The sequence below is a fragment of the Vidua macroura genome, chromosome 5, assembly GCF_024509145.1.
Source record: "Vidua macroura isolate BioBank_ID:100142 chromosome 5, ASM2450914v1, whole genome shotgun sequence".
NCBI classification, from domain to species: Eukaryota; Metazoa; Chordata; class Aves; order Passeriformes; family Viduidae; genus Vidua; species Vidua macroura.
In genome coordinates, this window is record NC_071575.1 from 9,315,336 (window position 1) to 9,329,217 (window position 13,882).

General features: G+C 42.3%; 1 protein-coding gene across 8 annotated transcripts in view; it reads left to right on the forward strand.

The window, feature by feature from the left end:
* ETV6 (ETS variant transcription factor 6) overlaps window positions 1–13,882 on the forward strand; it is a 129,021-nt gene that overhangs the window by 96,731 nt on the left and 18,408 nt on the right. For all 8 annotated transcript variants that reach the window (XM_053978058.1, XM_053978063.1, XM_053978056.1 and 5 more), the window contains 3 exons: window positions 3,505–3,669; window positions 6,617–6,751; window positions 11,359–11,901. In XM_053978058.1, the coding sequence (XP_053834033.1) occupies window positions 3,505–3,669; window positions 6,617–6,751; window positions 11,359–11,901 (843 nt within the window). The remainder of the gene's footprint in view (window positions 1–3,504; window positions 3,670–6,616; window positions 6,752–11,358; window positions 11,902–13,882) is intronic.

The window sequence follows — 13,882 nt, forward strand, 5'->3', positions numbered from 1 at the left end:
TGATGGGGACTGCTTGCCAGCTTTCAACCAGAGGCTCAAAGGCAGGGATGGGAGCAGAGCCAGGTCTGACTCCTAGGTCAAAATTCACCCTGGGAAGTCGATGGCCACCAAGAGGGCAGGCTGGGAGAAAGGCAGCATCCCCCATGTCTCATCTGCACCAAGCAAAAACAGCAGAAACTTCACAATGATTTCAGCAGTCAGTTCAACAGGCAAAACTCTGCCCTCGTTTTGCAACACAGCTCTTGTTTTCCTCACTTTATTCTGCTTGGTAAATATCTTTGTTAGTTAAAGACAGTGCTGTTAGCTTCTGCAGAGAATAAAACCAAAGAGATAAAACCAGCCCATTTTTCTCCACTGTGGGCATGACAATAAAAGAAGATGGAGAGAGGAAAATAAGAAAGAGCATCCAAAGAAGAAAAATAGTATAAGTGGGATTAAGTTTTCTTCCATGGGCAGTACAGGAAAGCATTTTCATTACCTTCTGATAGCATTGTACACGGTGCTGTAAAATCCCTTCAGCTGCAAAGTCAACATCTCATGACCTTGTTTTCACAAAACCAACTACTTCTTCTTAAGAAGGGTCAAAGAAGGTGGCGTTCAAGTTTAGTAGACACTGTACTGCTCATGAAAGAATTATTTTTTGAATGACAGTTTCTGAAGCACTTTTTAGCAACACTGCTGTACACCCCTAGAAAAACCTCCTCTGACTGAACTGATTCAGCCTCACAAAACAAATGGGCATGTGATGGGGGCATGTTTTTTTGAGAAACTAACTTCCCGGGAAAGCAGCAGGGCAGGAAGGGAGGGAAGTGAGAGAATAAGAAATCCATCTAGGGAAAAGCAGTTTACTTGTTTTATGGCACCTTATGTTTTCCAAACACAATGTAAGTATTTTAATAATGGGATCACCCCAGGGGTGGAGTGATGTAGCACATCCACCCACTCAGTTTAGCCATAGCCAAACTGAATTAGACTGACTGCTTGCTGATTCTCAGTAATTTCATGCCAAGGGGTCCTAGGTCATATTACTTTGGGGCTTTTCTCACCAGTTTCAGAGGTGCTACTGAAACCCAGCAGAGACCTCGTTTGCAGTGTGAAGTGTTGGGTCTGTTTCAGAGCTGCCAGCACAGCTCATGGGGCTTGTCCCAGTTCTCTGTAACTTATTTGGCTGCTCTGGGTCTAGCACTCATCAATCTAAAGCTCTCTTTGGACACAGTACTTTTGTACTAGTTGAACAGAAGGCAAAAATGTACTGTCACCTGCAGATGGGAAGTGTTGATCTGTGTTTGTACAGAGAGTGATTTATTTATTACATTGTTATCTATAGGGGAGTACACACCTCATGTTGAAGTTATGGTACAACTCTGTCCTTGTCAGCATGATTTTCACAGTGATGTTCTCTTTTGTTTAATGCCTCATCAGGTGAAGTACACATCAGAAGGCCAGTTAGATTTCTACACGACAGTTCTCCTTTGGGCAATTTATTGCTTGCATGGCATGGCAAAGAGGGAGGCAAAAGAAATCACACATGAGCATTTCAAGCACTCCTCAGATGGTCTTGTAAAACCCTTTCATATGTTGTGGTCTGCCTGCATCACATCTCACCTTGCTCTTTTAGCTACAGCAACAGCCTGGGGTCTGGAGTGTATTTTCTGCAGAAATAGCCCTTTATTCAGCAGAAGATGAACCTCACTGTGGCATTTTAGATGACAGTTTCCGTGTGTCTGAGCAAATCTACACCTCACCCCAGTCCCTTCAAAAATAAAGGTCCTACAGAAAACTCTAGCCTCAATAAGCAGACCCTAATTCGTAGGGGGTAGAGAATTTGCTTCATAAATAATTAAAGGCTACTACTTGTTTCTGTAGTACAATAGTATGCTACAGTTGAAAGTTAATGGAAATTCTTGCTACGGCCACGCAGGCATCCCTTTCTTAGGTCAGCTCTGACCCTTTCTCAGGCACAATCTCTATTCCTCTTCTAACAGAGATTCAGTTCTGTATGCAACTGTGGCTCTGGGACTTTCCAAAGCCGTTGTCTGGGAATCTGGCAAAGCAGCAGAATGCAATTCACTTCATGTTACCTCTTGCTAAAACAGAAATAAAAGGTTGCCTATCTGTTAAAGAAGTAAAAACCAAACCAAAACAAGAGTGGTACAACTCTCTCCGGCTTCTTTTAGTGCTTGGTAGGAGGAGGGTAATCAGATCTCAGAGAATGGTGTGCCAGGAAGGAAATTTCTTCCCATGTGCAGCATACAATCAGCCAGGTGCATTACAAGGAAGGGAGGTTCATCTTCCTCTAAAGCATAAGGTATTGGCTCCTGCCCAGAGGCTGTGTACCAGAGATCTGATCAGATATGGCAAATTTTATGTTCCTATGCACAGTGGGTAAGCTTTGTAGCAAGTCAAACAATGAATCATGTCATGAGGGGGGAAGGAAAATAAAGCTTTTATTGCCCATTGGATTGGAGATAATCTCTCTACTCGGGTATAAACAGCTCTTCACCGTGCTGCCTTCTCTCCAGGGGAAGGAAGCTATTTTAAATTTGTGTGTAGAACAGATATTGAATTGTCATACCTCCCAAGCTTCTCTGCCTGTGCCCAATAAAGGTAGCAGGCAAAATGTCTTGATGGTAATGTGGTTGGGCCTCTGTGAGTACACACAATAGCCTAGGCTCTATAAACTGTACGAGCTGGCTGGCAGAAAGGGAGTGCCAGATTTTCCTTGGCACCTTGGAAAATCTGTCTCCAAACCAAATATCCCTACTATTTTACTAAAAAATGCTATACTCTCTTACATGGACCTAGTTACATTGGTAATATTTGATTGCTATACAGGAAACACAGGCTAAAGCAGTGACAAAGGTGGCACAATCTTGGCCCTGGCTTTCCTCTCCAGTGTGGGAATGGCACCTGCTCACGTAATGGCACCTGGAGGAGGGGTAGGCCTGTGTGAATACACCTCTCTCAACAATACATGTGCTGATAATCACACTGATACAGGGGCTGTATTTAAGCTGCCCTTCCTTACAGACCCCACCCCAGCCACCTGGAAAGGAGCCATGGCTGTCTTGCATTTGACAACTTTTCATTATTCTTGATCCATGAATGTACAAGAGGTGTGATGAGAGAGCACACCTCTCTTCCATGAAAGGATACACACCAAGGAGGGATGGCACCAAGGACTTTTCCTGCTGCTTGCTCTGCTCATCAGAAGGAGCACGTGGAGGAAAATCCTTTTGCACAGTGGAAACCTGGAATGAAATAATGTCCTGTGAGCTTTCTTCAGGATGCTGAGTCAGTTCTTGGTTCTCAGTATGTCACAGATAAACCAAAGTGCCAAACTATTTTGCAGTCCAGTGCTTAGAGTAATCCTGCTCTCCTAACCTTTCCCCTGAGACTTTGTAGGTTATGCTGTGGGGGAAAGGGGGGATTCAGTGATGTGTGCCTGTGTTCCCGTGCCTTGTCTCAATTTGCTAACAGAACTGTGGTCTCTTTCTGGCCCAGGTTTGCAGCCCGTGTACTGGAGCAGGGAAGATGTGGCACAGTGGCTCCGGTGGGCGGAGAAGGAGTTTTCCTTGAGGCCCATTGAGAGCAACACCTTTGAGATGAACGGCAAAGCTCTGCTGCTCCTGACCAAAGAGGACTTTCGATACAGATCCCCTCATTCAGGTGAGGACTATTTACAGAAGCTGTGATTGCAAAGAGAGAGGAAGGTGCAACAAAAGCTGAAGAGGGTCAGAGGAAGAAATGGCCGCCTTTGCTGAGGTGGAGTGGGAAAGGGAGGGTAAAGGGAGGACAGAGACACGTGTATGAGGCAAGGACAAAAAGGACAAAGAGAGAAGGAAATCCTGATACATCTGAGTTGTAGGCATATTTGAAGGCAAATTCAACCCCAAATATCCAACCTGTTTATAGTTAAAACTCCCTGCAGAGTTCCCAGAAAGCAAGCTGCTCTGGCAGCCTTTTGTGACTTCCAGCTCTTCCTTGTAAACACTTATCTGTTCACAGACCCAACTACAGCAGCAAATCAATCAAGTGCTCCAGCCTCTTTAAGCAGCCTGTATTAGCATTTTGCCTTCCAGTTGTCTTGGCTGAGGTGCTGCTAAAAGTGACTGCAAAACTCCTTTCTTGGGGACTTTGCCTCTATTTAACAGCCCCTGTGGGTTTTGTTTTACCTTACCATATTCTCACATGTGTTGGAGTCCAGCCCTCAGCACAGCACAGACAGGTGTGTGAATCAGTCTGCCTATTGCTCAAATTATGTCTTCATTTATTCACAGAGGAAATTTAGAAATATGTGTATTGCCTGCCTGTATTTGTATCCCCTGTGGTCTGTCTGCTCCAGTTATACAGTCAGACCCTCCTTTGTCAGGGATGTTTAATATGAGTTGTGAGCCTTGTTTTTTGTGACCACATGAGGTACTCCTGTTAAAGATAAAAGGCTTGCACTTCAATCACTATAGGTGATTAAAGAGCTTGGACCAAGTGGTGACAGAATTGCTATGAGGAGGCTTCCAGTGCAAGGCTCACAAGGTGCAGGAGTACAGCTGGTGCTGCTGGAATCCAGCTGATAATCAAGCTGTGGGTCTGATTCTGCACCAACCTGCTTGGCCACTCTCCACCTGCAGAATCTACCTCACAAACTGTTAGTTATGTTAGTGTATATAAAGTTTTTTAAGCATGTGCTTCAAATCCAGGATATTTTGCATGGAAAAAGAGCCCAAACATCAATGTCTGTTGTCACTGTAATACACTAATGAGAACTAATGCCTAGAAATGTCTTTTTTTTTTTTTTTTTTTTTTTTTTTTTTTTTTTTTTTTTTTTTAAATTCTGGTACACCACTTGGAATGTAAAAGTTAACCCTGCTTGAAGCAGAAGGAGTATTGAAAGCAGGGATGTGGGCAAGGACTGCAAGGGACACCTTTATGTATGTTGTCTGCAACTCCCCTTCATGACTGCATGTTCCTATTCTTCCCCTTATGTGCTGTGAGGGCACTTGAAATAAACAGGATTAAAAATGTTTCAAGGCTGGAAATAGAGTGTTCCCAGAGAAGAGCCTTTGACTTGCAGAATCTCACTTTATTCAGAAGGTTAAGCTGAATTTGGAAGGAAATAACCCAGCTAAAGGCCTCCTCCCTTGCATTTTGTCTCTTCCTTCCCTCCAGGTATTCCCCACTGATAATAAACCTTGTGGAGGATATCTGAGTCAGTCCCTAAAAGTTGAGATAACTGTAGGTAAAGGGACATTACCTCAGCATTTCCTAGAATTAACTGTACATGAAATTTAAGAACTGTGAAATAATGTTTGCCACAGAGGCATTAAGTTTTTCCAGACTGAGGCCATATGAGAGCTGTATCATTTCCCCTCATGGTTAAAGCAGGAGAAGGGCATCACTCCCACAGTCTTGCCAAGAAAGGGGCTCACAGCCCCAACGCTGTTCCGTTCAGGGCTGCCCAGGGAAGGAAGGAAGGGAGGGAGGTAGGGAGGGAGGAAGGGAGGGAATGGTGAAAATGTTTTTCACCATCTTAATATTGCTGCATGTGGGTGATGCAGAAGTCTCAGGTATTTCATTAAGTAAAAAAAACCCCAAAAACACACACAGCTTTATGGATGTTTTCACTAGTCTGTCCGGCCAATCAAAAGAGGTACAAATTTGCTTCCTTATTGCTCTGAGTGTTACAGCACTAGTTATCTATGATTATGCCACTGTTACATTCAATGATGGAAATTATGTAGTAAAAACACTTTTTAGACTTTCATGTAACTGGGTGCTCAAGGCTTTTGTTTTTAATTAGGCTTTCAGATATTGCAATCACCTTTTTAAAATGCCCTAAAGTCACTGCTGAGACAGTAAAAGCAGCCTAGATGTTAAAAATAAAGGAAACTGAATTATGGAAAGCAGTATGGCTTTAACTGTTTCACACCAAGAAACTCAAGTTGCCCACAAATTAGAATATTGGCAGTTTATAGAGACAAGGGAGAAGTGGTACACAGCTTACAATCTCATAGAAACAAGTACTAAAAAACCCCCATATTTTAGAAAACTCTCCCAGAAAATCTAAGGTTTCCTAAGTGAAACTTCATTAACTTCATTTTCAGATAGTATGTAATTGTTGCAGCCTGTTCCTCTGTAATATGAGCAGTGACAAACAAAAGAGCTGGCAGAATGAAAAGTCAAGAGACTTCCTATCTTGTGATGTACAATTTCACTTGAAATGTGCACCCAGGTACACCAGACCAAATGCAAAAGTGCCTTATGCGTTTCATGTAGATGTTGGAATAAGGTCATCCATACAAGATGAAATTTGTAAAAGGCACAAAATAAGCAGTTAGTCCACTTGCATTGTTATGTTCCATTAAGGAAAGATACAACAATTATGGTGCCAGGGAATGTCATTCTGTTTTGCCACAGCCACACTCAGAGGTGTGATGTGCCTTTTTTTCCTTTCAGATGAGAACTTTGCATAGCAGTGAAATGCAGGATTTTACTGCTAGTATTTTTGGGCCTGAAAATAGCACCCAGGAGCCATGAATTCATGCATCAGATGGCTAAATGAGTCTTCTCATCAGTTATTTACATTTTCATTTCCTTTTTCCTGCTGTTTGTCTTTCAGGTGATGTTTTGTATGAACTCCTTCAGCATATCCTGAAGCAAAGGAAAGCTCATATGCTCTTCACACCCTTCTTCCATCCTGGGAACTCTATCCATACTCAGCCAGAGGTCACATTGCACCAGAATCATGATGAAGGTAACTCTGTCTCATTTTACAGGAGCTGCCATTACAGAGGCGAGTAGGAATTATGCCATTTTCTTGCTCCAAAGTAACTTAAATAAAGCTGCTCTCCTCTCTCTGTTTCCACAGCTTTGGAACAATCAAACGGTCTAGTGAGTCAACAAGCCCTTCTCCATTTATCTTCTATTATTTTTTTCTGTTTCCAAAGCACCTTTAAAAGCTATGTCAGATACAGATTAAAAAGCACAGCATTTTATTGACCCTATTGATTCATTTTTCCTCACACCCAGTTAGGTAGACAAAGTTGCTTCGTGCACTTTCAGTATCCTGGAGATGCAGCTAAATGCAGTTGTTGGCAGAGCAAGGGAGGGCAGCCTCAGAGGGGAATATCCAACTCCCAGTCACTTCAGCTGGCTGTCTGTCAGAACATCATGCCAGAGTTCCTGGCACTGAGCCCATCACATTGTTCAGCTGTTGGGCTGGTTGAGCAATTTCTGGTGAGAGAAGTGGGCTTCTGCAGGTTTTCTCTCATTTTTACTATCAGAATTACTTGCTCAGGTCTAGTAGTGTGCACACATACCATGTCTATCAAAGGTGATGAGAAAAGAATAGTTAAGTTTGTGAAATTGCATATTTGGGCTTCTTCTACTGCAAAATGGAAGTGTGCTTCTTTTCACTGGAAATTTGAGGTTTTAATTTCTTTAAAATACATATGCTGAAGTACTTGTTGATTTCTTGGGCATATCATAGAAAAACATAAAACTTAATCTTTTTCAGAGATCCTTTCCACGAAAGCGTCAGGCAGAACTAATTTTTTTCAATTAAAAATGAATTAAATTTTCAATTTAAAAATCTAGCAAAAAGTAGTTTCTTTAAAAGTACTACTAGGAAAAGTAGTTACTCCTTTTTTGAGGAAACAGGAGAAGAGAATATAAGTGAGTTAGGATGTCACCCTGGTCTCTGCTAACTGGAGAAAAGGTGTGCTTATTCTATTTGATGTGAATCTATTTCAAGATTCAACATGGGATTGCAAGAGAAGATTCAGGGGTGCTGTCAGACCTGTACAAGTTGCCTCTGGCCAGTCTGAGGTAGCCAGAGTCAAATGGCACCAACAAACCCTGAGACTAAGCCAACAGCAGGACAGCAGCAGGTGGAATAAGGACGCTCCAAAGTGTTTCCACCCAGCTGTGTAAATATTCCAGGTTCGATGAGGTTCAGTTGGCAGAGCTGTGCAAGAGACAGTTGCCCACTGTATTCAGACCATTAGTAAAATCTCAGTCTTTTCCTCAAGCTTGGCCTTCACCCACAAGTGTTCCCATTCTAAATTTCAAACAAATACTAGCTTCTCTCTCAGACACTCTTACATTTAACATATGGAGCAGCTTTGACTAGAGAGGATTTCACAGGGATGATCAGTTGGCCTTTCATGTGTGTCATTTAAAAAATACATCTTTTACAATCTAGTGATCAAGAAACAACTTAGATTTCTTCCTTACAATACTCTGGCTGCTGATAGTAGCACTGCTTTTCTTAGAGAACTCTGTGCTATTACTGAAAACTTCTCTTTATAATGACAAAAATAAGTTATTGGTTTGCTGTGAGAGGAACTTCATAATAAGCAAAAGAAACTACAGCTTGCCTGCCACAAGACTAAGCAATCAAAAAATTTCCATGCCAAAAATTTACAGACAGGTGAATTTGTTTATTTTGACATTACTTCTTCCTCCTGTTTCACAAAGTCACTTGGGAGAAACTATCACAATTGAGTTTTCATTTTGCCTCAGCAAAATACAACTTACTTAAAAAAAGGAGAATGAATGCAAGGGGCAGAACTTAACCCAGGCTAACTCACAGACTGTGACAGAGGGGACAGATTTTACCCTGGCCCCATTTTGAGTGCTTAAACTTCACAGGTGATGTGTCTTTATTACAATCTCTCCTTACTCCAATGATCTTTTCCATTTTCTGGCTCTTTTGCCTGTTTCCTAATGGATTATACTTATGATCCTGCTTTTAAACGCTTTCCCTCTAGTGGTTTCTTACTAGGTTTAAACAAAGGGGGTTTGGCTGTTAGAAATCAATTGACTGCAGTTCAGGATATTGGCTTGGAATGGGCTCTGTCCCCGCAGAGGGATGAGCAATGGAAAGTGAATTACCTTCATCTCCAGTGGTCCTTCTGACAGAGCTCTGAGTCACTGGATGGGATGCCATGCAGGAAGCTTACACTGTCATTCCCTGCACTTCTTTCATGGGTAAGCAGAAAGTGCCAATCTCTGGGACTGTCACGCCAGTAATTGCTCACTCTCAAAGTGCAGCCCCACCCATCCCTGTATGGATAGGTCAGCAAATTTCCTGGGAGGTGAATTTCCTTTCACAGCTTTGTCTTCAAGAAAAGAGTGTTGCTCATTTGGAATGAAGATCCAGAGTGAATGTATTGCTGCCTGAAATTACATACCATATGTGCTCAACTTGCAATCACCAGATGTGCCAAGGAATGAATGTGATGAGGATTTTATTTTGTTCAGGGTCATTTGTGGCAGTCCTGTTTAGAGCAGAGTTGGAATTGCTTTATGGCAAACAGCATCTTTGGCCATGAGGGGATTCTTTTGTTAAGTACTTTAAGAAAAAGGTCTTGAAGGAAAGTGAACCATTAGTGTGTATCCATTTGTGGTGTTTCCTCTTCCTGCTTTTCCAAGAGTTCCTTGGTCTATACTTTCTGTCTTCTCTGTCCAGGTTTAGTATCACCATGGTTTGGAAGCAGACAGGTAGGAACACCCCTGTTTAGAGTTTGTCAGAGTCAGCTAATGTTTTCAGAGAGCTTGGTGAAAAGCACAGCAGGGCATTCCTTTCTACTTTAAAGTTAGTTACTCCCTTCAGCCAAGGCATTAAATAAATAGGACAAACAACACAATATTCTGGTCTGTATTTACAGGCCAAGAATGAGCACAGTGCATTTGAATGTACAGTGATGGGGGTGGATGGTCTGTAGAAGATAGGACACAGTAAAATTTGGGAGTTGATTTTTTTCTGTTGTGGCAAAGAAAGAGGAATTTAAGGAAAGACAGGATAGGTGCAGTTGTAAATTTTTCCTCTTCGATCTTCATTTGGGCTATCCCACATTTGCTGGCCAGATTGTATTTAAAACTGTTTGGATTTAAGCAAGAACAATATATAGGTCTGGAGTTTCATGTCCTCCTGCTGTTCCATTGTGAGTATCTTGAATAGCCCTACAAATGCATTTTTCTTGTCTGGGACCACAGGTGTGTTTAATAAGTATTCTAGAGCAATGTAGGTTCTGCCTAAAATTCCAGGTTTTCCTGTAGACTTTAGTGTTCTTGTACAGATGCTATGTCACTGCCTGGCACTACATTTTCTCAGGACTTGAGCTTTTGCTGTTCAAGCCTTTCCCTGGGTATGTGCTGATCCATCTCCTGATGCCTGCCTGGGTTTCAGAGCAGCAGGAACCCTTTAGTCTTCACCTCAACAGGATTTTCAAACAGGTATCACTGCCTTGGCAAGAGAGCAAGAGACTCATTTCATATTCAGAGAAAATGGAGTGAACAAACAGGCAGCCTCAAATAGGCAGCTACTTGTTTCAGTTGTTGACATGTACCCAGAAGTTTCCTTCTCTTATCACCCAAGGCTTTCAACAAACAGCACTGAAATTTGATCTTTGTTTTTCCTGATAAAAACCTGTTAGTCACTGTAGCTCTGGTGGTGCTTTCCTCTTTGTCAGTGGTTTCCCAAGTGAAAATTGATGGCCTTAGCTAACCTGAAAGTTTGCACTGGCAAAAATTTTAATTTTGTGAGAGGATTGTTAGTGATTTATCTCCCTTAAGAGTAGTACTCTTAAGCATCACAGCTGGGAAAGTGTGTTCATGCAAAGGTGTTGTTAGACGTCCTCCTGCTGAAGACATGTAAGTGCTTATATGGGGCAATCCATCAGTAGACACTACAGACTAAATAAAAGAAGAAGAAAATGTCCTTATGAAGATGCTCTTAAAACTAAGGCAGGGATAAAATATAGGGTTTCATAAAGAGCTTCCTACCAGTAGAGTTTTTTTTAAACAAAAGAGTTTATAGGGTTTCATAAAGAGTTTCCTACCAGTAGTGTTTTTTTTTTTTTCCCAGTTCATATTTCAGACTGAGTTATTCTCTACCTTGACCTAAGTCTCTACCATCTAAAACTTAATACCCAGTGTTTTCCTGGAGACATTTTACCTTTTTTTCTTTCCCTTCTACCTTGAAGTGCTCGTCATGGTAGTAAGAGGAATGACACAGAGAGACATGAATGGCAGGAGATAAATTTCAAAAAAATTGTGCAGAAACACAGTACAGCTAAACCAGATCTTACTTTCTTCACAAATGTTCAGTCAGCTCCTCAAAATGGGATTCCTCTTAGTGTGTTTCTCAAGGAACTGTTTTTACATGGTAGTGGAGGGAGATTGTTTTCACTGTTTCATTCTGTGTAAAAATAATAACTATCTGCATTTATGCAGTACTTTACTGGGCATCTGTAGGTCACACAAATAAAAAACATTTGCAAGCTGTCAGCAGTAGATCCTATACCTTGATCACAATATAGACAATCTGTATCTTGGGGACTTTTTTTTTCTCCACAGATAGCTTTGTGCATAGACCTTCGAGGCCATCTGCAGAAGCAGTCCACCACAGCACCCCAACCATTGAACTGTTGCATCGCTCGCGGTCGCCCATCACCAACAACCACCGTCCATCGCCAGACCCCGACCAGCGGCCACTGAAGTCCCCCATGGATAGCACCTTCCGTCGCCTGTCCCCGGCCGACAGAGTGCCAGGGACAAGGCACCAGTATGAGAACAACCAGCAGGAGCCCTATCCTCTCTCAGTGTCCCCAGTAGAAAACAACCACTGCCCGCCTCCTTCCGAGGTGCTCCAGAAGCCTTCCAGCCCTCGCCAGGAGAACACCAGGATCATCCAGCTGATGCCCAGCCCTATCATGCATCCTTTGATACTGAACCCCAGGCACTCCGATTTCAAACCACCGAGGTTGTCTGAGGATGGGCTGCACAGGGACGTCAAGCCCATCAACCTGTCGCACCGAGAAGAGTTAGCTTATATGAACCACATCATGGTGTCTGTCTCCCCTCCCGAGGACCATGCGATGCCAATCGGCAGGATAGCGGGTAAGGGACATTCTGTAGGCTGCACCAAAGCTGATGCTCTTCATTCATAACTAACCATGCTTTGTTTTAAGGGTTTCTTCTTTCCTTTTGCTACTCTGTGACATCAGGAGTTTACTGGCATTGTGCAAGTTTCACTACATCTGTGGCTTAGGCAGTGCAGTATTAATAGGAGAGTTTCATGATGGGTAAGCAGAGGTGCAGAATGACTTGCCTGTGACCACAGAATGTGTAATTGCTATTGAAACATTTGCATCCTGACACTCGCTACCTCCCCACCCACTAGCAATCCATTCATTTCCCAAGATACCTATCTCTGAAGCCTTGTTCTGCAAAGAGGGAGTTTTCCAAGAGTTCCAGTCACATTAGTGTCCAGTCCTCTGGAAATGAAGAAACCCTCTGTCAGTGGCCTTTGAAATAATGCAGTGTCAAGCCCATTATGAAGTTGGCAGGACTAATGAAATACCACCTCAGAGTCCTACTTCATAGCCTTTCCTGGACTTCTCACATCAGGATTGTCCCTTTTTACAGAAACAAGGTTGGCTTTGTCCCACACAAACCACAGGCATTGTCTCACTTTTGTTATCGTAAATAACTGACATCACAACAGCTGAATCAGGAAGCTGAGGTTACAGAAAATGTTTCTTGTACTCCAGAGGGAACTGTAAATAGGGAGAGGGGGAAAGAGGAATACAACCACTTCAGAAATATGCTGAATGCCCCAGTAACCAATTTCTTTTGAGACATGTAAATACACACCACACACAGAAAGATTCCATGCAATTGTGTCAGCAGTGACCTAATGTGATCCCCAGCTCCTGTGAGGTATTACACATGTCCACAGAGCTACAAACACCTTGTTCTTTTTTTGTCCTTACATGCCTTAAGTTTGTTACAGATGTGGTGCTGCCTCAGCTTTAATGAGGAAGATTTTCTGTTTTCTTCAGATTTCTTAAATTCCAAAGATACACATCTTACTATCTAGTCAAGATCAAGCACAGCAAGGACCATGATCCTTTCACTAACGGAAAGATGAGATACAGAAATTAATCCTTTGACATTTTTCCCAGGCTGACATTTGTCTCTCTCCTTTTGATTTTTATTACCCACAAAATTCTCAGCAGGTTAATAAATATACTTAAAGTTATGGCAGAGAAAATACCCTACTGGTTGCATCACTGGAGATTTCCTTGCCTGAAAGTGTTGTTGGGAGATCAAGGCAGTTAATTTTTTTTTTCCAGAAGAAAACATTCTTTAAGAATAGACCCTAGTCTGAAATAAATGTAAGAAAAAATATGGAGAGTATGTGGTGGTGTAATTTTTTTACTTTACTCTGAGGAATTTTCTTACATAGTTGGGAATCTTTGGTTTCTGCACGTTGTGCAGTGGGTCCAGTGACACCAGCCCCAGTAATTTCCTTGTCCTTTCTATCCCTATGTTGTTTGCAGGGCAAGACAGCCCAAGCCCTTGGAAATCTGGGCCTAACACAGTTGCTTGGCAAGTATGTATAGCCATGAAAAATGTTATCCAAAGGCTAAATCTGCAGACTTAGGTGCTTTCACCTGCAGGCTGAGACCCACAAGCAAGGGTGGCATACCTGAAATAGCTGGTGAATTATTTCATGCCAGAAAAACCTGGAGTGTGTTCAAGCATTTGGTTCAGATGAGGGCAGTGTTTTATGGCCCAGGGCTGGGGAATTACAGAGCTCATGGTTAGATTGATTAGATTTCTGCTGATAAATTGGCCAGTGTACTTCCATCAGTGCCCAAGTCCTTTAATTGTAAAAGCTCACATGCCTTATTTGCTGTACAGGCACAAGCTACTGCTTCTCTGGTGGGATTGTAATGGCCTCTGAACTGTAGAGACACCCTCTAAAGAGTTAACAGCTAATTTAAAGGTGATACAAACTGGATTACTACCAAGCATTTAGACAGCCCATGCTTCATGCCTGAAGTCAACTTCACTGGAGCTGTTCAATTCAATG